General features: G+C 41.9%; 1 protein-coding gene and 1 long non-coding RNA gene across 6 annotated transcripts in view; one reads left to right on the forward strand and one right to left on the reverse strand.

Moving 5' to 3' along the window:
- Positions 1 to 370: 370 nt before the first annotated feature.
- Positions 371 to 22,367, forward strand: GTF2H1 (general transcription factor IIH subunit 1). Of its 3 annotated transcripts, none has more exons than XM_069016899.1 (15): positions 371 to 472; positions 4,300 to 4,468; positions 6,289 to 6,481; positions 8,858 to 9,020; positions 10,702 to 10,795; positions 11,435 to 11,584; positions 12,447 to 12,526; positions 13,796 to 13,926; positions 14,977 to 15,064; positions 16,372 to 16,460; positions 17,381 to 17,498; positions 18,288 to 18,378; positions 19,801 to 19,916; positions 20,809 to 20,901; positions 21,487 to 22,367. In XM_069016899.1, exons 2-15 carry the CDS (start codon positions 4,315 to 4,317, stop codon positions 21,571 to 21,573), a joined length of 1,647 nt encoding a protein of 548 aa, XP_068873000.1. In that variant the 5' UTR covers positions 371 to 472; positions 4,300 to 4,314; the 3' UTR covers positions 21,574 to 22,367. The 3 variants fall into 3 exon arrangements, with proteins under 3 accessions (XP_068873000.1, XP_068872999.1, XP_068873001.1); XM_069016898.1 differs by lacking the exon at positions 371 to 472 and adding an exon at positions 2,987 to 3,073; XM_069016900.1 differs by lacking the exons at positions 371 to 472; positions 14,977 to 15,064; positions 16,372 to 16,460 and adding an exon at positions 2,987 to 3,073.
- The window catches only part of LOC138111328 (uncharacterized), a 40,933-nt gene continuing 20,927 nt past the window's right edge, over positions 3,058 to 23,063 (reverse strand). The window contains exons 2-8 of one of the 3 annotated variants that reach the window (XR_011151337.1): positions 10,602 to 10,789; positions 9,870 to 10,007; positions 5,933 to 6,013; positions 5,671 to 5,811; positions 4,390 to 4,508; positions 3,866 to 3,982; positions 3,058 to 3,738 (exon numbers count right to left, since the gene is read on the reverse strand). This is a non-coding gene — a long non-coding RNA (uncharacterized lncRNA). The remainder of the gene's footprint in view (positions 3,739 to 3,865; positions 3,983 to 4,389; positions 4,509 to 5,670; positions 5,812 to 5,932; positions 6,014 to 9,869; positions 10,008 to 10,601; positions 10,790 to 23,063) is intronic. The other 2 variants (XR_011151336.1, XR_011151335.1) reach the window with 2 other exon arrangements.

Raw genomic sequence — 23,063 nt, forward strand, 5'->3', positions numbered from 1 at the left:
CGGGGCCGAGGGGAGGCCCCTCCCCCGCAGCGAGGCGGCGCCGCCGACCCGGGAGCGGAGCAGGACGGGCCGCCGGGGCCGATGGCGGGGGACGAGCGGGGCCCGCGCGGACGGGTGACGGTGGGGGACGGGCCGGGACGGGCGCGGCGGGGAAGAGGGCGGGGGGGGCGGTGGCGGTGCCGTTTTACCGCCGCGTCACTGCCCCCTCCGCCCGCCGCCGTCATGGCGACGGGGGAGCGGCCGCCACGTGACCGGGGCGGGGGGCGGGAGGGGCGCCGGCGCCACGTGACGGCCGAGGACGCGCGGCGTCGGCGCCGCTCCCGTGTCACGTGGCGCGGGCCCCGCCCCCGGCGCCCCGCGGCCCGTTCCGGTCACGTGCCCGCCCCGCCCGCCCCATGGCCCCGGCGGCGGCCGCGGCCCGACCCCCGTAGCGCCGCTCCCGCTCGGAGCAGCTCCTGGCGCCGCTCGCACGGTAAGAGCCGCCGGCGCGGGGCGCGGGGGAGCGGTGGCGCCGGGAAGGCCGCGGGCCCCGATCCGCCTCACGGCCGCGTTGGCCCGGCGATCCGTCCCCGGGGGCGGCGGGACCGCGTCGCGATAATGCCGCGGCGGCCTTTGGCCTTCCGCGCTTCCTCCCTGCCCGGCGGGCGTGTGACGGTGGCCGGGCCGGAGCTGCGGTGAGGGAAGGGACGAAAGGGGCGGTGGCACCGCCGATCTGCGCTCCCCGGGGCCGCGGGGGATGGCAGCGCTGCGCCGGCGGCACCGCGGCCGGGGACACCGGGCTTCGCCGCGGCGCTTGGCCCGGCTGCGGGCGGCAGACAAAGAGGTGCCCTGGCAGTGTCTTCCCCGCCTGCTGCCGGGGGGACCGGTGGCCAGGTAGAACCCACCGGGACAATGCGGGTGTCCTCGGGCCCGTCTCGTCGCAGGCTGACATCCCTCCCGGAGAGTGGGTGATGCGGATCGGGGGAAGGCCGGGCTGGCCCCTCAGGACCGTGGATCCCCCCGCCGTGCCCGGGAGAAGCGGCACTGCTGCCTTCACAGCCGAGCTGTGACCCGCTGACAGACCTCTGCCACCCCTCGGGTTGCTGCTTTGCCCGCTCCCGGACCTGGCAGCGTCCCTGTACCGCTGCGGGTCAGGCTGGGCCATTGGCACAGATATTCCATGATTCTGCTGTTGCCCGCAGGGAGCGGAAGCCTAGCAGCAGCAAGGCCTGCATTGATCTGTCAGAGCTCGCCTGCCAGCCCGTGCCCACCCTGGCCAAGTCAGGATTATTAAAACGTGTAAATGTTTCCTTTATTTCTGCTCAGAACTCGACAAAACCATATGGGAAGAGACTGGAATGAAATGCTGGTAATGGAGAGTGTTCAGAACAGGTGTTATAAGGAACAGAGATGAGAGGTACCTCGTCTTAAAAGTGGTCAGGAAGATTCACGGCAATGGAGGAAGGATAGCTGTTGGGAATTTGATGGTATTTCCAGAAGCTGTGTTTGCTCCCACAGAGCTGGGAAGGGAGGGCTTATAAGTGGATAAGCACACAGAACATTTCTTTTGGTCTATGCCAGCACTGAAGCTTCCTGATCGACCTTGCCCACTGTAAACTGCAGCTGAAATTAACATCCCCAAGACAGGCTTGATGACAAGTTGTACCTCATGGTTAGGGCTTCTTGTTGATCCAAGTGCTTTTAGAACTGTTGACCAAACTCTGCTGACAGGGAATTTAAAATAAACTATGTGATCTTCCCATTCTGGAAGATACTTGAACCAGCAGCTGAAGAACTCTAATGCTGCAGCAGATTAAAATTATCACTTGAAGCTGCAAAATTACAGCATTTCTCTGTGTGCATGCGGCAGTTCTTGCCCCCTGGAGCAGCAGTGTCATCATCCACAGTACTGATTCTTGGAAATTTCAGTTGTGAAACATAGAGGTTATGAGATTTGGGCAGGCATAAGTAGATCATTGATGGCTCTCACTCTGCTGCATAGTAAACCTTACATGTCCAAAAAAAAAAAAAAAAAGGAACCTGAGCTGTGTACTGTGTGTGCTTTGCTTAGCAAGGATGTAGCCTTCCCTGCAGGAGACAGGGAAGGGAATCCTCAAGCAAGATTTCTATTTTAGAATTTTTCGTGTACTTATTGTTACAAGAAGCCATTTTGTTTCCATTAGTGACAGACGGTAACCTTCCTAAATCCCTATTAAGAGGGGTTTTTTTATTCTTTCTGATGTACTGTTCAAAATACAGCTCAGGGTTTTCTCCATTTTGGGTAATGCTTACTGTGCTTGTGAGTTGTATCATCCCACTGCCACCATAAATTACTGCAGGAAAAAGGAAGCACAGCAGTGACAGAAAGAAGAACAGCATGAGCCAGTGTGCTCACCCTCCCAGAAGGTGGAATGAGCCACTTGTGGGATAATTGTGCTCTCACAGATTGCACACTGCAGGGTACTAGAACAGCTCTAAAGGAGAAGTTAGTAGCTGCTGATTCTTTGCTTCTGTAGTTGAAAGACTGGGTGTAGGTAGGTGAAATGGCGTGGTAGAAAAGCAGAGCAACTGGCATCAGAATGAGCCTGACTGTGGAAATGCTTTCCTTTTTTTCCTGTTCTGTGCAAGCTTAATGCCTTTGCATTCTCTGGCGTTGGCTCCACTGCACTGGCTAATAATGACCTTAAAGGACTATAAAGTAACAAAGGGAGAAAAACATCAAAATCCCTAGTCTTGCACATGGTGAGGTTTCCAGTCTCTGAGAGTCTGTGGCCAGCTGCCTTTTTCCAGTAAGGATGAGGTGCTGATGAGACTGCAGACCTGCAACAGGAAACTACATAAAATGGTTGTGTGAATAGCCCTGAACGGGAATAATGATGCTGGGAGACTGTAATGGATTATGCTAGGGAACAGTCCTGAAATCATGCCATGCAGTTTTCTTTGAGAAAGAAGTATTACCAAGGATGCTCTGAATGTGGCACAGCATGTTCTAGTGACTGCTGCAGTGGTGCTGATGTGAAACACCACATTCAGCTCAGCATGACTGAACTCTTTGGCAAAGCTTCGGATGGCTGGAATGGTGAAGGAGCAAAGCGTAAGTGCAGAGCCTTTTTGCCATTAAGTCTTTCCATCTAGTATTTTACTTACCTCATTTGCACAGGAGTTTGTAAGACTTCTGCTGAAGAGAATGCTATGCTACTGTCCAAATTGTCAGAATAAAATATCTTATCTTGCTGCTGGTTGGTGTTTTGTTGTTTCTTGTTTTTATTTAAGAAAAAAGGTGAATTTAAATGCTTAGAACTACCATTTTGTGATACCTACTAGTAGTGTGATAGCTGATGTAGTCTGAAGTTTGGCATGGGTCCCAGCAAATACTTACAGGTATTCTAAAGCACATGAATTATCCATATAAGCATTGAAAAATATTATTTTGCATATCAGTAGTAAAGTTTATTATACACAAAATACAGCAATTGGACATACTAAACATTTTCAGCAAACTTACCAAAGATGTACATTTTTGATAAGTGTACAACAGTACGTTTGACAGAGTGTAGTAATACTTGCCATATCCTTTATCTCTTGAAAAATTTAAGGCTGTAGGGTGAAGCTGGAGAGAGGAATGATAGTGACTGCTGGGGAGAACAATGCAGCAAGTATCCAAAGGCTTGTTGCTTTGAGACTGCTGACAGAATTATCATTGTGCTGTAGTACGTGTAACATTAGTTCCTCAGACTTCGGAGGAGAGGGACTGGCCAGCTGCAGTCAAATGTACAAAACGTTGTTCAAGCCTTGGGCAAAACCCACCACAATAAGAACAGCCCAGTCTTACTGGGCTACCTTATCTTTAGCACAGCGAACTGAAATTCCATGATTTTTCACATACCTTGTACCCTTTTCTGATATGACTTAGCATCTGCCATTCCCACTGAAGAAGGGAATTGCTGCCAAAGCCAGAGGAGATTTGGAATTTGTCATTGCTTAGCTTCAGTATTCTTCTGAACTTGAAAAACCAGTAAAGGAACAGTAAAACAGGAAAATTTAGTTATCAGTTTAAATGTAAGATTTGTGGGTCTTTACTGGAGCAAAAGCAGTATCAGCAATATAATTAAATTAATTATTTAGGTAACTGGGAGTATTTTGTTTAAATGAATTTGCTGATTGTACTGAAAGAGGGGAGTGTGTTTATCTGAAATACTCCCAAAATCATATAGGCTTGAACAAGTAAAAGTGGGCTGTAATACTTTAATATAGACAGTAGTGAAAGAGTTACAGCAAAAATAATTACAGCTAATCAGCTCAGCTGTATGTTTTTAATAGCTCATTGTAGCCACAATGGCAACGTCATCTGAAGAAGTGTTGCTGATAGTGAAGAAGGTGCGTCAGAAGAAGCAGGATGGAGCTCTGTACCTGATGGCTGAACGCATTGCGTGGGCACCCGAGGGCAAGGACCGCTTCACTGTCAGCCACATGTATGCAGACATCAAATGTGAGTGCACACTGCTCCTGCTGCAGTCAGCAGTATTGCCCTGGATATGTAAATATAACACCAAGCTCACGTGCCATGTAACGCTGGGTATAGCTATGGGTATAGCTAAGGGAGTAAAGGTTGCAAAGGTGTGGCGCTCTGGCCAGGCTACTCTGTAGCAGCAGAGATCAGGGCTGCGGTGAAGTATCACCAGCTTAAGGATGCTACCACAGAACTTCCGTAGCCTTCAGATACTAACTTACACTGCATTTACTATTAACTTTGATAAACTTCTTCAATAAATTGAACAGAAAATAACCTGTGCCATATGCTTGTAGAGGGAAGGGTGGGAGGAGGATCGAGGACGCATATAGGATTTTCAGTCTAACACAGAAACTATCTGGCGTGTCATCTGTTTAACTCAGTATCTAAAGCTGTTTCAATTTTCATATAAAATGAACTCTGTTTTATTTTCATCCAACAGACCATAGCTTCAGAAGTGTCAGCTTCTGTAGTTTGGCCTAGCTGGTAACGTTCTGAATAAGCATTTGCTGTTGCAACAGCAGAGTACTTGCAAGTCAAAACTAAACAGTAAATGTCTATAGCGTGCTGCCTTTCTGGCTGCAATTAATGCTCATATTTCATGTGCTGTAATGCCAAAGAAGGAATAAAAAGTAAGTTGTATGCGTCACTTGGTAATGGTTTAGTGATTATTGCTGTTTAAAGTCACATACAAGTACTGCAGCATGATCAAAAGTGTACCATGAATCAGAACTAAGATGCTTTTGTTCTTAAATATAAATGTGATAAGAAGTTTAAAAGCCCTGTTCACCTATAATAATCAACTTCGTGAAGGTTTTATTTAGCTATTAACTTACACTTAAGGAGCTTGTATTTTAAATATGTACATGTATAGGCATTGAAGTATTTTTAACTTAGGTGAAAAATGCTCTTTTTGTCATCTGAAATAAAAAAAGGCTGAGGTGTATTTGTAAATTTGTAATAGAGAAGATGATTTAGTGTTGATATCTGGTTGCTGTCTCCCACTTGCACTGGAGAAAGGGCTGATATTAAAAGTTGGGTTAGTGCCATTTGCAGTGCTTCACTAAAGTCAGTATAGCAACAGTCCATAAGCATAGCTGTCCCAGCCTCTGCTCCCTCTGGTTATGAGGATGGAAGCAGGAATTAGGTTTTTCTTATGAGTCATGAGGGCGTAGTAGTACCTTGGAGGCATTGGTGGTTGACTTGGGGAGCAGTAGTGGCTAGCTGCACTTAGCTCACCACTGGAAACTGGGATCCAGATGTGCTGTTACCCACCCTGTCTCTGCTTTCCTACTGCTGTCCTTCCGTGGGAGCTGGGCCAGCTGGAAAGACAAAAGGGGGTGCTTTTCAGTGGGTCAGTTCCTTGGTTCAGCTTGCTGCGCAAACAGTAGCAATCATACAAGAAATGCAGCAGGAAGAAGTGGAAAGGGGGAATGAGGTCACCTTTCACCAGCAGCTTGGATTGGTTCCAGGTTAAAATGTCCAGGTGATGACAACCTCATTTGCAGTAGTTTTCTATGGATGCTGTGGGGAATGCAAAGATGAATCAGGACTCCTGAGCAGGAGCTGAAGGATATTGAGCAACAGGCTGCTACTCTCTGTGTCTTGTATTTTAGAGTGAACAAGGTGCAGGGTTCAAACTAATTCAAGGGGAAGACTGACTGTTCCACTTTCACGGCTGCAATTCACACACAGGATAATGGTATTTAATTGGATGATGAGGATAACTGCTTATAAGCAAATACTCTAGGGAAGACAGTTTCTTGTATAAGCTTACTGTCTGTCTCTCTGCAATCTAGGCCAGAAAATCAGTCCAGAAGGTAAAGCTAAAATTCAGCTGCAGCTGGTATTGCATGCAGGGGACACAACCAACTTCCACTTCTCCAATGAAAGCACAGCAGTGAAGGAGCGAGATGCGGTCAAGGATCTTCTTCAACAACTGTTGCCCAAGTTCAAAAGGAAAGCTAATAAAGAACTTGAGGAGAAGAACAGGTAAAGGGAAAGGAGCCTAAAAGTTCACTGTTTGTTTTCTTCTAGTTGTTAGCTAACTATCATATATTTCTGTTAACAGTTGTTATTTCAACATCATGCATGGTACAGCATTTGTTTCCCTAGTAAAAATCTCCCTGCTTTCAATTTCAAGGCAGTTCCTTGAGACTTACATAACTGTCACATGTTGAGACAACACTTGTGTGCTTAGTGACACGTTCTTGAGGTGTAAAGGCATCCAGTCTGGCTGCCACCCGGTCTTCCTTATCCATAGCTATGAGAAGAGAGCACCCAACAGGCAGCCTGTCTCTTTAGTCTTCTTAAATATATATGTATCAGTTAGAAAAGCTGCTTGAAAATTTTTTTTTTCTTTTCCAAAAATTTTGTGGAGCCTGGTGGGGTTTTTTTTCCTCTCCATAGAACCTCTTCCCCCTCAAGTCAAGACTACTAAATTGTTAGGTATTTTCATGCATCTCACTTGAGATGCTGCAGTTTGTTGCTTGGCATACAGGATGTTTATTCTAAGAAATGTTTTGAGAAGATGTTGAGGACCTAAGTCCTTTTCCCAAATGGGCTCTTGAGATCCATTTCCGTTCCTTTGAAATGTTTGTGTTAAATCACTCCCTGTGGCCACAGAGCTCCCTTCTCTGCATCTCCCCCAATGAGTTTCACTTCATTCTAGTGTCTGCTGTGAATCCTCTGTCTGATGGCTTCCATTTCCAAAGACTGTTCTGGCTTTCAACATAGCTAAGTTAAAGCTAGATTTTTCAAAACATGAGAGCATTGCCTCGTGGGACAGACTGGATCTTAACAAGGAGATTTCCCAGCAGAAGGGCAAGAGCCCTTGTGCTGGAGCTGTGACACAATCAGGATTAACTGGTTCCAGTACTGCAGCAAACACTAGGGTCTGCAGCAGTGTAGCCTGCTTTGGCACTGTTCCCATACTTGTTTCTTTATGCTATGTGCCTTATTTCTGACAGTATTGGTGCTGAGAGCATGGGCAGTCTTAGCTCTGAATCTTTGCCTCCTTAGATGGAGTTTTACAACATCACACCATGCAGTATCAAGAGCATTTCTAGTTACTGAAAACCCAGAATCCCTGCACATACTCAGACATAGTGTGTTCTCTTGATTAGAAGTCCAAGTCTAGTGATGGGGCTTCATTAGCTTAATTACAACAGATAAGGCAAAAAAGATTCAGCCTATTCTGGAAGGGTACAACATCCAAAGTCCCTGCAGCACTTCCTCCATTTATTGATATGTGTGAGTTGGGTACGTACCAAAATTCCAAGCTTTATTTCAGTAACCAGAATAACAGACTGCTTTCTGCTGCACTAACTTGTAAGAATCGCCACTAATCCATACTTGTGACAATAAGAAAAACTAGAGAAACCCTGGTGGTTAAAACATAATAGGGATATCCTGCCACAAAGCTTTCATTTCCACCTCATCCTACTTCATTCTTAGAGCAGCTAAAGACTTTTGTTTGTCCAGATTGCAGTTTATCCATGTTCTTCCCTAGACCATGTACTTACGTATCCATAAGACTGATTTTTTCCTTGTGTGCAGTTGATCAGGACCCTGAGGTACATGCTAAAGATTGGTGAGGTTATTGGCAGATTGTGAACACATATGCATGTGCCCCTGAAAATAGCCCAGTGGGTTTCTAATAAGGTACACAGCTATAAAAACAGCTGCTTAAACATCAGTGAAGATTCAGGTGTGTAGTCCTTGCATTTTGGGTAGTAAGAGTGATAACTTCTGTAAACATTGCTCCCTGGTGGAAGAAGTGACATGGAATGTGTCTCACACTTGTGCTGTGATTATGTGCTGAAGATCCTACTGTCACCACAGAAACATAAATGAACAACCATCTCAGGGTAATATGTTTTAAGGGACCTTATCCCATAGATATTTTGTGATCTATACTCTTGCACTAGAATAGAGATCTGTAGCTACTGAATTTTAAGATCTTAAACCAAGAATTGGACAGTGCTGAAACCTCCTTCTTTTCTCATCATACTTTTGTTATGGAACAGCAGGAAAATCTGCTGTGCTTTTACAGTTGAGGAGATTCCAGTCCTGGTGTGTGAAGACACAAAAGCACCACAGATTTTTTTAGGACAAGACATGAATCCCACGTTAACTTTTTCTTAGACATTACTGTTTTCTAATACTCAGTGTTAACATCCATTTCTTAAATCTTTTCACACAAACAGTGCTATTGACATTGGTTGTTTACACTGTCTTGTTAAGAAATGCACAGCATTTTGAAAGAAAAGATGGTTTCTGTTCCTTTTGTGAACTTGTGTTAGTTGTGGAAATACTAGTAATTTATTCTACAGTGTTTCAATTCTATTCAATACATTCTTTTACCAGAATGCTGCAAGAAGATCCTGTTTTGTTTCAGCTCTATAAAGACCTTGTTGTGAGCCAAGTAATCAGTGCTGAAGAATTCTGGGCCAACCGTTTAAGCCTGAATGCAGGGGATAATTCTGCAGCACCTAGTAAACAGGATGTGGGCATCTCTGCAGCATTCCTGGTACGTTGAACCTCTAACTTACAGGATTTTAGAGCAAACAAATTGGGGAAAGTGAGAGTTCTGCTCATGCACTTTATTCCCATATACATGAATTTTGTACTTTTCTGGTTCCTCAACATCTCTCTGCTATTCCAAGTGTAAGGGAGAAAAAAAACCAGTTTCCTGCTAATCTGCAACCTCAAAGTTTTGTCAGTTTAAGATGCCCAATTTGAACTTTAAATTGCCAATAGGCAGATGACGTTTGTACTGCTGCTCTGCCTCCCGTAAAACAGGAGTGACGTGAGTATATGGTCACTAGATTAGACTGTATTAGCTTAATAAATTAAAGAGCGTATCTGTGGCAGCATTGACATGCATAAATGAACCCTTCCACCTAAGGGTTTTATTTCCTTCCCAATTTTTTAAACCAATACATGCTTGCAGCTACTTGAAGAACAACTTGTGTGTCTGAAACCTTATTTTCTCTCTCTTTTTCTCCAACTTTCAGTTATTTTACCCATTTGTGGAAACCATGCTTCAGTAATTTCAGTGCAGTCTGAAAGTAATCTAGGTACAACTTCAGATTCCTCACACAGAGACATGGTTCTACTTCTGCAACAAAATTCACAGATAGGACTCTTTAGATGGAATCCCACTTCCACCTTTGTAATGACTGTGCTCTTAGTGAGTTTGGGAGAGAAAGAGGAGGTAGGAGTTGTTTTAATTTAGCTGCTGTAAAACCACTTGGTTTTTTTCCCCCTCCTTGGAAATACCCGAATCAGTTGCCAAACAAATTTGATTGCTGATTTCCTCCCATTATTTTTACACCTTAATATTAAAAAAAGAAATCACAATGAAAAGTAAACCCACCAAACCTTCAAAACTGAAGCGTTCTTAAAATAACTGGTTATGCTTGTGTCCTCTGCATTTGTGAAGAAGAAATCTTCAGGTATTTGTGTTTCTAATTCAAGTTAAACCTGACTGGCTCTCCTGAGAATGAGTGCTTCCCTGGGAAGAAGATGGTACAAAAGCTAGACTTGAGGTACACAGGAAAAGGAGGAAAAGGCAGCAGCCTGTGCAATCATGTACTTTTCCTGTTTCTGAGAGCTGGATGGAGCACTTGCCTCCTCCAGAGCTTCCTAAAGAGATCACTGAGATTTAAGTTCAAAGTTCTCCTAAGCTAACACTGAAGCTTTAAATTTAATGTTACTTATCAGTTATACAAAGGTGTTTTTAGTGTGTAAGGGAATAAGGTATAAAAGTCATAAATCCTTTTTTTGTCACTTCATTACAGCCACTGATTATTCACTAGCTGAATTGTTGATTGAACAATAAAACATGAGGCATACACAGTACACTTACCTATTTTTACTTTGACACAAGGATAAGCATAAATGAATTAAGCATAAATAAATTAAGCTTATCTTGTTTTGACCAATGGAGTGCTCTTTGCTTTCTAAAACCTGCAGTCTGCTTGTTGAATTGTCCCTTAGGTGGCAAGTATAATAAAATAATTCATGTTTGCTCTTTCATTTCTCGTTGTAAAATACCTACGTATGATCAAATATGCTATGGATTACTGGAGGAAGAAGATTATTTTACCTGCAGCAGACCTTGCTTGCAAGATGCCAGTTCTTTTCCTTCTGCAGTCAGAGAAAGCATCCAGACATGACTGTTCTTTGCCCTGTGTGCTTTTCCTTAGGCTGATGTACGGCCTCAGACAGACGGCTGCAACGGGCTGAGGTACAACTTGACTTCAGATATTATTGAATCCATCTTTCGGACATACCCTGCAGGTAAGAGCAGTGTTTTACACATCAGACACATCCAATTAAGACTGGTCTTTTTACTGTCTTACTGTGGAAAGACTAAAATGTTAGTCTGAGCCTGTAAGTATAAGAGATCATATCTTCCAGTCCTCTGGATAAATTTCCCTGCCTCATTAGAGGGATGGAAAGAAGCATATTCTTACATTTTATATAAGCATAAAATATGCTTTTGAAAGGAAAACTTGATTTTATTAAATGAAAACATTTTAACTTGTGTTGACTTTTTGTTTTTTAAATTGTGAGTAAATGTTTGATTCCCGTGATACTCTCCTACTCAGTGTTGCAATTGTTACTTTTCATGAAATCACCTTTGGGAGGAAAAGAACCTGATTTCCATCATTTCCCCTGCACTATAATGAACATTGATTCATTCTGGCCCCTAGTATGGGGGTAATTTAAGAGTGTTGAGGCCAGTGTTACATGCACTTTTCAAAGTTTTACAGGCCTAAATGAGTACTTGTTTGCTCATCCTTAATACTGGAGTCCCTTCCATTTAATGGGAATGAATGGAGGCAGGCAGAAAGCAAGGAAGCCAGCAAAATTGACATAAAATATCCTGTTAAGATTTGTGGAACAGTTTGTAATCATTCTGGGTTTCGTTCACAGTAAAAATGAAATATGCAGAGAATGTTCCACATAACATGACCGAGAGGGAATTCTGGACACGATTTTTTCAGTCTCATTATTTTCATCGGGACAGGCTCAACACAGGCTCAAAAGACCTCTTTGCAGAATGTGCCAAACTGGATGAGAAAGGTAAGCTGGTTGTCTCTGAAAGCTACGGGTGGTCATAGAAAGTCAGCTACAGCTTTGCCATTCTGAGCACATTTCATAGTGAGAGCATTTCTTGGAACAAATTAGCCTTTGGAAAGTGGCAGCACTAGAAATAAGCTTTTACTACTAATTCCATAATATGCCGTCATTTACTAGGGAATAATTTTGTGTACATAATAGGTTTTGTTTTGTGATATGTGCACCATTTACAACAGGTACAGCTTTTGTTATAGATGGGGTTTTAATAAATGGGATCCCTATTGGTCCAAATTGTCCAGAGGAGTTCCCATCCCTGTTCTCTGTCAGTCTTTTTAATCTGAAATGCTGAAGTATTACCTGACTTAAGTTTTTTATGAAGTTTTGAGATACAGAATTTTGGGGAGTTGGGATCACTTACCACCATTCCATAATATGTATTCTGGCTAATGAAAGCATTCTGTTAGGAATGCAAAACCCTTCACAAGTCAAAGCTATCACCAGATATAAACTCATACTACCCAGGCAGGGCAGCAAAACGGTGCCAAAATTAGAAGAAGCACAACTGAGGCTTCCCAGCTCCCACTAATAAAAGTGCATCTCAATTTATTTTTTTAATCAGTATTCAGTGATGTCTAGAAGTTGGTGAAAACTGGGTTAATTAGTAGGAAAGTGTTTTAGAGTAACTTCACACATTTATTGCTTATTTTAAATGGAACTTCAAAAAAGGTTTAAAGTTTTAGTCCCAGTGTTATTTGGGCCTGTGCAGAACCTTTGTCTTTTAAAGATTAAATATAACCTAATGATCCCACAATTATTCTATTTGTTTAGATAGTTTTTCATGGTTTTTTTCCTTTGTTTCACACAGGGTTAAAAGCAATGGTGTCTCAAGGAGTGAAAAACCCCCTGATAGATTTAACAGCTTTGGAAGATAAAACATTAGATGAAGTAAGTACTTGGGGGGGAAAAACAGGAAACAAACAAAAAATCCAAAAGAAAACCATACACCTTCCTTAGTTTCATTTAAGGATTAGTGAATCCTTCTTTTAAAATCACTACAAATGCTAATTTTAAAACAAATCCCTCACTTGGCAGTTGGAGTGGTTGAGTACTCAACATTCTTACTGTTGTGAGTGTGTAGGGAAATGGAGACTGTGCCCATGGACTTTTGTGCCTCACATCTACCTCGGTGTGCAGGATATAAATGCAGGACTTCCCTTTTCTAAAGAATTACTCTTTCATTTCGCTTTTTTTGTCTAAACTGCACAAAACAGGAAAAAGTCTTTGATTTGTTCTTACTTTGAACATTGCTACTTGATTTGGCCTAACTGAAGGACACTTTATACAGTTTTCTTTTTTTATCTTTAAATACATTTCTTTGCTAAAATTATGACTTAACTTGAACTAGTACCTGCCTCCAAGTACAAGTTAAAACAATTGATGCAATGGTGTACCATATTGTGAAGTAATTTAGAGATGTGTTTTTCTGCAGTTGATTTAACTGAAACTGTTGAATTGTAATTAATAATGAAGCTGCATTTCTAAGTTTTTTGGTGGGGGCTTTTGGGGGTTTCTTTTTTAATTTTCTTTTTGTGGGAGTTGTTCAAAGCTAGCAGTCTGAAACTGGACCATGAGTTTAGGGTAGATGTGTTTGAACTGCTCTGCAAACTGCCCTGGTTTGCTTTTGAGGCTGGTTAACAGCAAAACTGCCCATGGGGTAAAGTGAGTTGCCTTCAGCCACCTGGCAGGTGGGGAACTCTGTCAGCATTAAGGCTTGAGGTTTTTTGAATTTTCTACTGGTATCACATCCTCCTGAACAGGTGTCATTTAGCCTGTGGGCTGCTGATGTCCCACTAGATTTTAAAAAGAGGTCAGTAAAACAACTGCTATCTCTTCCTTGCCATCAATACCTGTGTTTTGCACAAGTGATCCTTAGGGTTTTTTTAAGCTAGTTCTGTTTCTACTTAAATAATGGTTTTAACAAATTATCTGTATTAGACTTGCTAACTTCTTTCTGACACCTTTAAATTGCAAAGTGTTAGCAGAATAAAATAGTAACTGGAGCTTTTTCAAAGTACATAAGGTGATGGTAGGGCAAAGGTAGGAAAATGATGCTCTGGATGATGATGCAGGGGAGGTGGCTTCCTGACTGAAGGGAAAACAGAACTGTCCTGCTGCTCTGGAGGCAGCAGGGAATTAATGTTGTTTTCTTTGTAGGGCTATGGCGTTGCTTCTGTGGCCTCTACATCAAATGCCTCAAAGTCTGCTAGAGAAAGTAGCAATGCTGCCATCATAAAACGCTTTAATCATCACAGTGCCATGGTCCTTGCAGCTGGCCTCAGGAAACAGTAAGTTTCAGTGTTGTGTAAAAGATTTTTGTAGTAAATTTTAAGGAATTTCCAAACCAAAACCACATTTTCAGTTATTCATCCAACCTTTTCTTTAATTTTTTTATGAATGAACTATTTTGCTCTAGAAAGGAAAATACCTTTAGGTTCCATTTTACTTTATAGAAGTTTTTCAGAGCTGTTTGAAATGATGACTTACTTTTAGCTGAGTTATCATATAAAGCAGATTAAAAAGGAAAGAATGTTTCTGCCTTAGATCTCTAGCCCTGGTGAAGGCTGCAGAAGTAGTGTTCTGTGTGCTGTGTGTAGGTGAGGTCTGGTGCAGGCAGTTGCTATTTCCCACCTTCCAGGAGCAGGTCTGGCTGGGGCAACCTGCAGTGTGGCATAGGTGGATCAGATGAAGGACTCCTCAGGTGCAGTACCCTGCCCCTGACCAAAAACATTTATAGGTCATCTGCTCTACAACTGCTTTATGGACAACCAGCAAGGATTACTACTCTACCCAAATCCTACAGACCTGAACTGTGAGAGGTCTTAGTTAGCACTTCCTTCTGGTTAGCTGGGCTCCCTCACATTGTTCTTCTGTTTTGCACAAATTGAACACTGCACCCTAAGCAATCTCTTCTGGGCAATGTGTGTTTCTGTTTCTCAGTTCAGAAAGGGACAACAGGACAGCTCTCCTGGAACAGTTGTATTTCAGGGCTCCCACAGCTCTGCTAATACCTGGTTGCATAACTGTGTATACAAAGTGTTTCTAATTTAGCCACGATTTTGCTGTGTCCCACGTGCACTGTTGGCATGCTGCTATTTCTGAAGAGAGGGACAAGCACTTTCTCCTGCTGTTGAATTTCCCCCATGACAAACAGGGTTAATGTGAGCAGTGGTTCCTTCTTGTCTACATCAGCTGCTAGAAATTAAGACATAAGGGGAAAAAGAGTATGTGAACATGTATATAAAGTCTTTGAAACAGATGTATTTACTTTGTATCTAGCTTGTATCTTAAGTTTCCTGTGAGGTGAATTCTTCTTAATGCTGTTTCTCTATTTTAAGAGAAGCACAAAATGACCATTACAGTGAGACCAGCAGTACGGACGGAAACTCCAGGGATTCAGATTTCTTTCAGCCACCACTGAAAAAGGTATAAAGTTAGCTGATGTGATTCTGATTGAATGGAACTGGAAGCTCTGTCTCAAAAAATTGCTGAAAGTTCCTTACTTGTTTTATGACACATCTGAAGTGAAACTTTTAGCCTGGTTTAGAAGTATATAGAATAACAACCTGACTGTCTATAAGAAGCCTTGTACCTCTGTTAGTAAAAACAAATAGATTACATATTGAAGTGTTGTGCTGTTTATCTCTTCAGTAGTGCCCAGTGCAAGTAAAAAATTCTAAGATGCTTCAGATTGGACCCAGAAATCTGGTTCTTTGCATTTGCTGCAGTTCTGGTTTTGGCCCCCTTCCTTTTGTTTTTCTTTCAAATGCCCAAAAACTTCTAGAGAACATCCATCAGAAAAGGATATTGTTGTTCAAGCACTAATATTAACCTGTCAAGTGTGTTGTTTGTAGAGGGGATGATGAAACTGGCATATGACAGCATTCATCTTAGAAGCTGAAGTGAGGTTGAACTAAAAGTCTAGTGATACCTGGTGCAATGAAATACAGGGCAACAGCCTGGTCTAGACTAATCAGATCAGCTCATAAAGTGGAAGAGAGTACTGTAATTGCTATAAAAGTGAATTGAATACTTTTCCTGGAGTTGACAGCCTAATCAGAAAATGTCGGAGGGACTCAAAACTTTGCTGTATTGTGAGAAAACCTTTTAGAATACATGTGTTGTTAAATGTTGGGGTAGTCTGACTTTCCCCAAAAGCTGCAAGTTCTACTGGGCAGAAAATGATATAGCAAGACTAGAAGAAATGGGATGAAAAGGGAAGTGAAAGAGTAGCAGGAGAATAGGAAACTTAGAAATAGTTTTGTCATTGTATGAAGTCTGATACCACTGTGCTGCTACCTCTTACTGCTAATACTCCACAGCTCTGCTGTCACCAGGTAGCTTGGGGTCATTACTTTGGTTTTAGTCTTAGACTCCTGTACACCAGCTATTAAATCATTACTATTTCTGCTAATCTGGTGTTAGATGGACATAAATAGAGAGCACAAATGATTATCTATGTACAGCAGAACACTTTTTGGAAGTGGCAGGGACTGCCAAGTTTCAGACAGAATCTGGAGAAAAAGCGATGGTGCCAAGACTTGCAAATGGCACATCCTGAACAATGTGGGGCATCACTCTCTCTGGAGGGTGGGCATGAGTCATTCCATACCTGGGTTTTCTTTAAGGTTTTAGTAACCCTCCAGCTCAAACTTGGTGAACCAGAAGAAAGCACTGGATGTGTGGAATTGTGCCTTCATTAGTAATGTGTATCATTATTTGGCTCATTTTAGGTAAAACTGCAGGAGGCCATTGAATATGAAGATTTATCAAAGAATAATAGCGTTAAAACTATTGCACTAAATTTAAAGAAGTCTGATAGGTAAGTTAAAATACGCTCAGCTCTTTCAGCAGAGCCAGTTTATCAGGGGTTTCATCACAGCCCACACAGGAGCAGCTGATTTAGTCCCTACTGTGCCACACTCAGGTGTGTTACAACTAAGTTTCAAAACCTTATATGAGCTTTTATACAAACCAATTTTCAAATGATTCCCTCTTAAATTTGTATTGTTATTTCTCAGGGTGGTTGGGGTAGGAAGAGACATCTGAAGATCATCTAGTCCAATGCCCCTGTTAAACTCCATCTGCTTTTTCAGAGAGTTGAGTCTCTGTAAGCTGACCTGAATGACCTTGACATGTAATTTCTGTGAAAGCCTAACAGACCTCTGTTCACAGTTCAGCACTTCATTGCAGCTTTCAGTGGAAAAATGTGTCATATATGAAAATATATACAATTCTAAGAAAAATCTGCTCCCAGGAAAAAAGTGCAGTTGGGATAGTTTGGACTGCTCACTGGTCTAGGATGTTTCTAGTAGTAGTGCTCTTGTTTTCTAGACTTTTGAGTTTGAGAACCATAGAGGTAACTTCAGTAAAGGAGCGATGCTACCAGAAAGAGAACAGTTCCACATGTGCACCTAACTTCATTTAGCTTAGTTTCAATTGAAAGTGATGTGAATTGCTCCATTTTAATAATACTTATAGAGTCTGGTGGCAGGGGTAGCTTTTCCTTGGCAAAATAATGATCATAGATTCAGCAACAGAAGCTCTTATTTTGCTGCCATACCATCTCTAAGCCAGCCTCTTCCCATGTGGCAGTATATTGTACTCTGTCAATAAATAAATTAGTGTCAACAGTTGCAAAGCATCTAAAATTAGAAACATTTGAAGAACTGTCCAGGAGTTTGCTCTCTTGCTTTACCAACACTCTTACTAATAACATTTTTCCCTTTTCTTACTTCACAGGTATTACCATGGTCCTACTCCAATTCAATCACAGCAATATGCAACCAGTCAGGATATAATTAATTCATTTCATAGTATTAGACAAGAAATGGAAGCATATGTACCCAAACTAACTCAGGTATGGAAGAATATTTTAAAAAATGCCCCTCTTAATCTTACCTTAGCATCTTGCTTTCTATACAGTTTCGTGTCTCATGTCTACTGGAGTTTTAATTTTACATGGTAAATTTAAATTATCTCCAGTTTCGGTTGCCTGTTTTATTTTACGGGTTTAGGGGATACCTTTTGAGCTGTTACATTTAAAATCTACACAATAGGAAGCGGAGTCATTGCTGATGCTCAGTTATATTCTTCTGTTCCTGCTTTCTTTTGAGGAAATGGTAAAGGTATAAGGTAGTAAAGCAGGACAGTTAAGCACAGGCCAGTGTATTGATCCCAGCCTCAGAAGTTTAGGTTACAGTGAGCAGGTTTTTAACTAAACTGGTCTTTTGCTCCTAAATGCACCGGGACTGTGAGTCTGCTGTGGGCTGCACAGAAGCTCGGTGCTGGCACCGGAGGGCAGCAGAGCCCTGAGGCCAATCTCCCCAGCCACTATCTGAACTTCTCTGTTTGTAAACCTAGTTTGGCCCTAAGTAAAGCAGCCACACCTCTGCTACACTTCAGCATAGTAATTCTCTTATTTCAGAGTTAAGTGCACACACAGTTTACGGTGTAGATAAAGAAAAGGGTTGTTTTTCCATAATTAATTGGAGAGTTTTCACTGCAAACAAGCTATAGCACTTAAAGGCACTGTGCCTCTCTGAAGAAGAGCTGAACCTGAACTTCATTGTATCTGTTCAACTAATCTTATTTTAAAAAGAATTTATTGGAAAAAGTGACCTGAGATACTTGTTCCCTTTCTCTCCAGGTTCTTTCAAGTGGTGATGCTGCCAGCACTATTGCAGTCCTGTCACCTGGAGGAGCACTTATGCAGGGTGGAACACAGCAAGCCATAAACCGTAAGGATTTGGGATGTCTAATGCTTTAATCGTGTCCTGTTGCATTGCACAGCACTGGCTGGCTTGCTCTTTCATCTCTCCCTTAGAATGTGTTACAGTGATACAGGAAATTATGGAAACATGTAGCTGGAGTAGTACTGGGTTACAGCAACAAAAGAAAAGCAACAACCCAGCCACACCATGGGGGTGGTAATGGCTACACCTGTGCTGAGGCAAGTGAATGAGAGAACATTTTACACAGCAAGTAATGAAGGAAACACCTGATAGATTCTAAATTGTCTTACTGGCTTTTACTTGTTCAGCATTTCTGATTTTTTTTTCCTGGATTGTAGAAAATACATACTCTGTGAAAACTCTCAGGAAGCAAGGCCTAGATAATTGTCTGAAACTAAGATTTTTGGAGCCTGCATTTAAGATCCACAGATTGCTGTGAAAAAAAGGCAGCTTTCTTGTAGACTGCAAGGGCAAATCAGCCAGCCTCTCCTTCTCACACCTCCATTCAACCACTCCTTTCCCTGTTGTCACATTGCTGCCACTTTGAGTTCCTGTCTCTTTAGTCTCACAGCAGATGAATTCCTGTTCTAGGATTTATAACAGTTTTCCAGTTTATCTTGTGTAACTTGGTCTGAAAAGCAGCAGAAATTAATTCAGACAGCTGAAAAAGCAAGTATGAGTTCTTTATGGTACTGAAAGTAAAGGAGTCAGCAAGCAGTGGTGAGGCTTTCTTACCCATCCTGGTTGACATATTGGGTGCTACGCTTCACCTCTTTGAGCCTGACCACCACTTTTTTTTTTAACAGCCCATCCTGAAATTTGATATTCACTGTTCAGTTCACTGTGCTCATCCTCAGTGACTACTTGTACTTCTTATTTGGGTTTTCACAGTTATGGCTCTTTCGTTGTTCTTGAACCCTGTCACTCTTTCTTCTTTAAGAGTACCTGGGACACAGTTCTCTTTTCCTGTCTGGATTTTTCATCTTCCACATGCTATAACCATATTCTCATTGCCAACATAAGACAGAGGGAAAAACTTGCAGTATCCAGAATTCTTAGCACTGTGTTGTGAGGACAACACAGTGCTCGTGCCAGCAGCAGCACTGCCACACTGTTAGAATAATACAAATACACTGCTTCTAATCCTGGATTAGGTTTGGTATCCATTCTTTGCCTGGCATGGATCTCCCTAAATAATACACCAGCTTCCAAGTGTAGAGCCATAAATAGCAGCTGACCTGATCTAATAGCTGCTGATAGTCTTGATCTAATTGCTGCTGAGGTATGAGGCGCCTCAGTGGTCCCTCCCAGCCAGCCTTTCTGTGACTGTAGTGGAAGTGTACATTGCTGACCTCCTTCATTAGCCTTAGTTCTCATTTTTCATATGATAGTTTGAATGATGTGAAAAAACCCTTTTTCCTGTTGCAGAGATGGTGCCAAATGACATTCAGTCTGAACTAAAACACTTGTACGTGGCAGTAGGGGAACTGCTACGACACTTCTGGTCCTGCTTCCCTGTTAACACGCCATTCCTAGAAGAAAAGGTAAGGCAGGGCTTCCTCTTATGGGCCTGGTTATGATGTGGCTAGACCATGGTTTGGAACAGCTGTCATTATTGAAGTACAAGAGCTAATGCACATGCCTTAAAGCAGTACAGCACTTACTCATCTCTAGAATTGAAGGTCACAAAATAACATGAAACCTTGTTTTTTTCAGCAGTTCTGCTGCTGCTATAAATTAAAATCATAGTTTTTCTTGCCTCCCTGTTAGCTCCCTTTAGGAGCAGTAGCTGTAAGCCAGTTTCAAACAGAATGGTCAGCTCTGTTGCAGCTGCAGGGTTCCACTTTAAAACACAAAACCTAAAGCCTCCCTTCCCCAGCTCCAAGAAAAATAACCTCTTCAGTGACAGTACAAGTGAGTTTTCCATATTTTTCTATCCACTGCAAAAATCACTGTCCTACCTTCAGAACACACACTGCTTTTCAGAACTGAGTTGCCTTCAAGGACAGGCAGGTCTATGACTGTAACTATTTTTCTGTTGCTTTTGACCTCACATGGATAACAAAGATTTGCATTCAGATACGCTCCTGTGTCTGCTGCAAAATACGGCCTGAAAATCCAATCTTTGCTTGAAGCAAAAAACCATTTTATGAATATCTTTTATCTATTTATAGTGTTTATTAATGAAGTAATAATCAGAATGGCACATTTCACTTTCAGTCATACTGCACTTCTCTCAAAAATAAATACACACCTGAGAAGCGTTAGAGCCTGATATTTGAGTAACTTTCCTTCTTCAAACCACTTGATATACTTGAAGTAGCCCCCAGAATTAGTTATAAGGTGTTCTGTTGGAGAACAATTTGTTAAAGGAAATGAAACTTCTGTCTTACTATAATTCTTCAGTGTTGTAATACTGGTTTCTGTCTCTCTCAGGTTGTGAAAATGAGGAGCAACTTGGAAAGATTTCAGGTTACAAAGCTCTGCCCATTCCAAGAAAAGATTCGAAGACAATATTTAAGCACAAATGTAAGGGGAAAGTACTGTTTAATTATGTGGGTGCATATTAATAACTGTAGTCTTAACTATGAGAGGATGGTAGTTACTTTGTTACTTCTTATCCTTAGGGCATCTTAATGGGGTTTATTTTGACTAGGAAATGGGCAGAGGAACACTGGGTACACAGTTAAGCAGTCATCTCTCCCTGTCCAGCTTGCTGAGTGATGCCAGCAACTGACAAGAACTATAAATTGAGATTACCTGAGTGATAGAACAGAAAGGGGAAGTCACGTTTCATTTTTCACTTCCACCATGAAGTAGAACTTGAGCAACTTCAAAACTCTCTGCCCATGTCAGATTTGAAGTGGTGGTCACGGACTAAATACCAGAACAGACAGCACAATGGGGTGTCACTTCCCCATGAGCTTTCAGCTCAGCAGCTCTCTGCACTGCTCCCTCTGTGGAGATTTTGCAACAGAGCCTCAAGGTCCTTTCTGTGATTTTAGCAAGATTACTTGTAGTGAAGAAAAGGAAGAATGCACCTGAAAGGGAGGGAAGGGAGGGAAGGGGATCTGTTTTCCAGCAGCTGGGACAATGTCTTTCCCTCTGTTTCAGTTGATAAGTCATATAGAAGAGATGCTGCAGACGGCCTACAATAAGTTCCACACGTGGCAGTCCCGGCGCATGCTGAAGAAGACGTGAGGGCACATCCTGTACAGGTCTGAGAGCAAAGCCTGCAATAGGGTAGGACTACAGCCTAGGTATGTGCAGATCTTAGAGTTGTTGCAGGAAGGCCTGCAAGCTGTGGACTTCTGGAAACGATGCTAACTGAACTTGCACATTTTTGAAAAAGAACTGAGATTAAACTTGAAAACTGGGGAGAAAAACAAGGAAGAACCAAAATGGAAGAGCTGAGGCGCAAAAATATTTAAAAGACACTGTTTACTGCAGTTACTCAGGAACTGCTTTTGATTTGCATAAAGAGCTGCTTTCAGAAATAAAACATTTAAAGAGGGTGTATTAATAAAATTTGTTTTTCTGTCTAATTTTTTTTAAGTGTATGGCACAGGGTAGATCTCAAAAGTTTTTCTTCACTGGATTCTGACATTTTCTTGAATTCTGTTTGTACTTTCTGCAACAGTCTAACAGTGATGTTTTAAAACAGAGCTGAGACTGTTTTTGCTTCAAACATCTGGGAGAATGTAGCTGTCAGAAGACAAGCTCCTGCCATATGTTTCCCCACCAATTGGAAGCAAGAGACATTGCACTGAAAGCTGTTCATGATCTACAGTTCCTAAAGGTACACAGGGGCAAACTTTTGCCTGAAGTCTTCAATTTTTATGCAAAATTTTTTCAGCCATCAGTTTTGCATGTTTCCTTTTGAGTGCAAGTGTGTGCTACTGCAATCTTTTTTTTTTTTTTTTTATGGTGGCATTTGTTCTGAGGAGAGAATGTGTTTTTAAAAATGAAGTTAAATAAAGGTTTTTACAAAAGAAGTCATTTATTTTCAATTCTTAGGCATTTTTTATTTCTTCTTCTAAATCTGTTTTCCTTCACTCTTCCCTTTTGACTATTACACACTTTTTGGCGAATTGATAATCATTGCAAAGAGAAAAATGTGTTATTTACACGGTGTCCATAGGTATTGGGAATCTGTGCCATACTTTGTTCTAAACAGAATCAGTTCACGGTTTCAGAACAACTTGTCTTGTATTAAATGTGACTTAAATGCAAAGTAACCCCCTTTTTTAGAATATATGCAGTTTAATGACAACCTTGTATTTTTTTTGTCACTTTGACTGGACAAAAGCCCAGTACGGGCTACTGAACTTTTTTACTTCAGAGTAAATGTGACTGTTAAAGATGCATCTACTACAAAGACAAATCAGACTGACAATATGCATTCAAAGCAAGCACAGCAGTGTTCATACAGCAAAAGAAATTCCCCAAACCTGCATGATGGCTTAATACTACATTTTGGTATGATGCTAAAACATAATAGTATGATGTTGGGTTGATAATTCTTGAAACTTCCTACAGCAGAAAACTTGTATTGGTGTAGCCAAGTGGGTGCTTGTTCTGCGCTGCTGCTCCGTTTATGCAAGAGGGGTTTTTTTCTTTACTGGTGCGTGGAAGTCAGCGGCTTCTTTTGACCCTTTTCTTTCAGATTTTTGTATTATGCTATAATATTT

Source organism: Aphelocoma coerulescens, chromosome 5 (genome assembly GCF_041296385.1).
Source record: "Aphelocoma coerulescens isolate FSJ_1873_10779 chromosome 5, UR_Acoe_1.0, whole genome shotgun sequence".
NCBI classification, from domain to species: domain Eukaryota; kingdom Metazoa; phylum Chordata; class Aves; order Passeriformes; family Corvidae; genus Aphelocoma; species Aphelocoma coerulescens.

Excerpts from the sequence above, each read along its gene's own strand:
- GTF2H1 (XM_069016898.1), top strand. The coding sequence starts at position 3,047 with ATGGCTGGAATGGTGAAGGAGCAAAGC. Across the intron at positions 3,074-4,299 it reads GAATGGTGAAGGAGCAAAGC|CTCATTGTAGCCACAATGGC; the intron begins GTAAGTGCAGAG and ends TGTTTTTAATAG. Across the intron at positions 20,902-21,486 it reads GACAATATTTAAGCACAAAT|TTGATAAGTCATATAGAAGA; the intron begins GTAAGGGGAAAG and ends CCTCTGTTTCAG.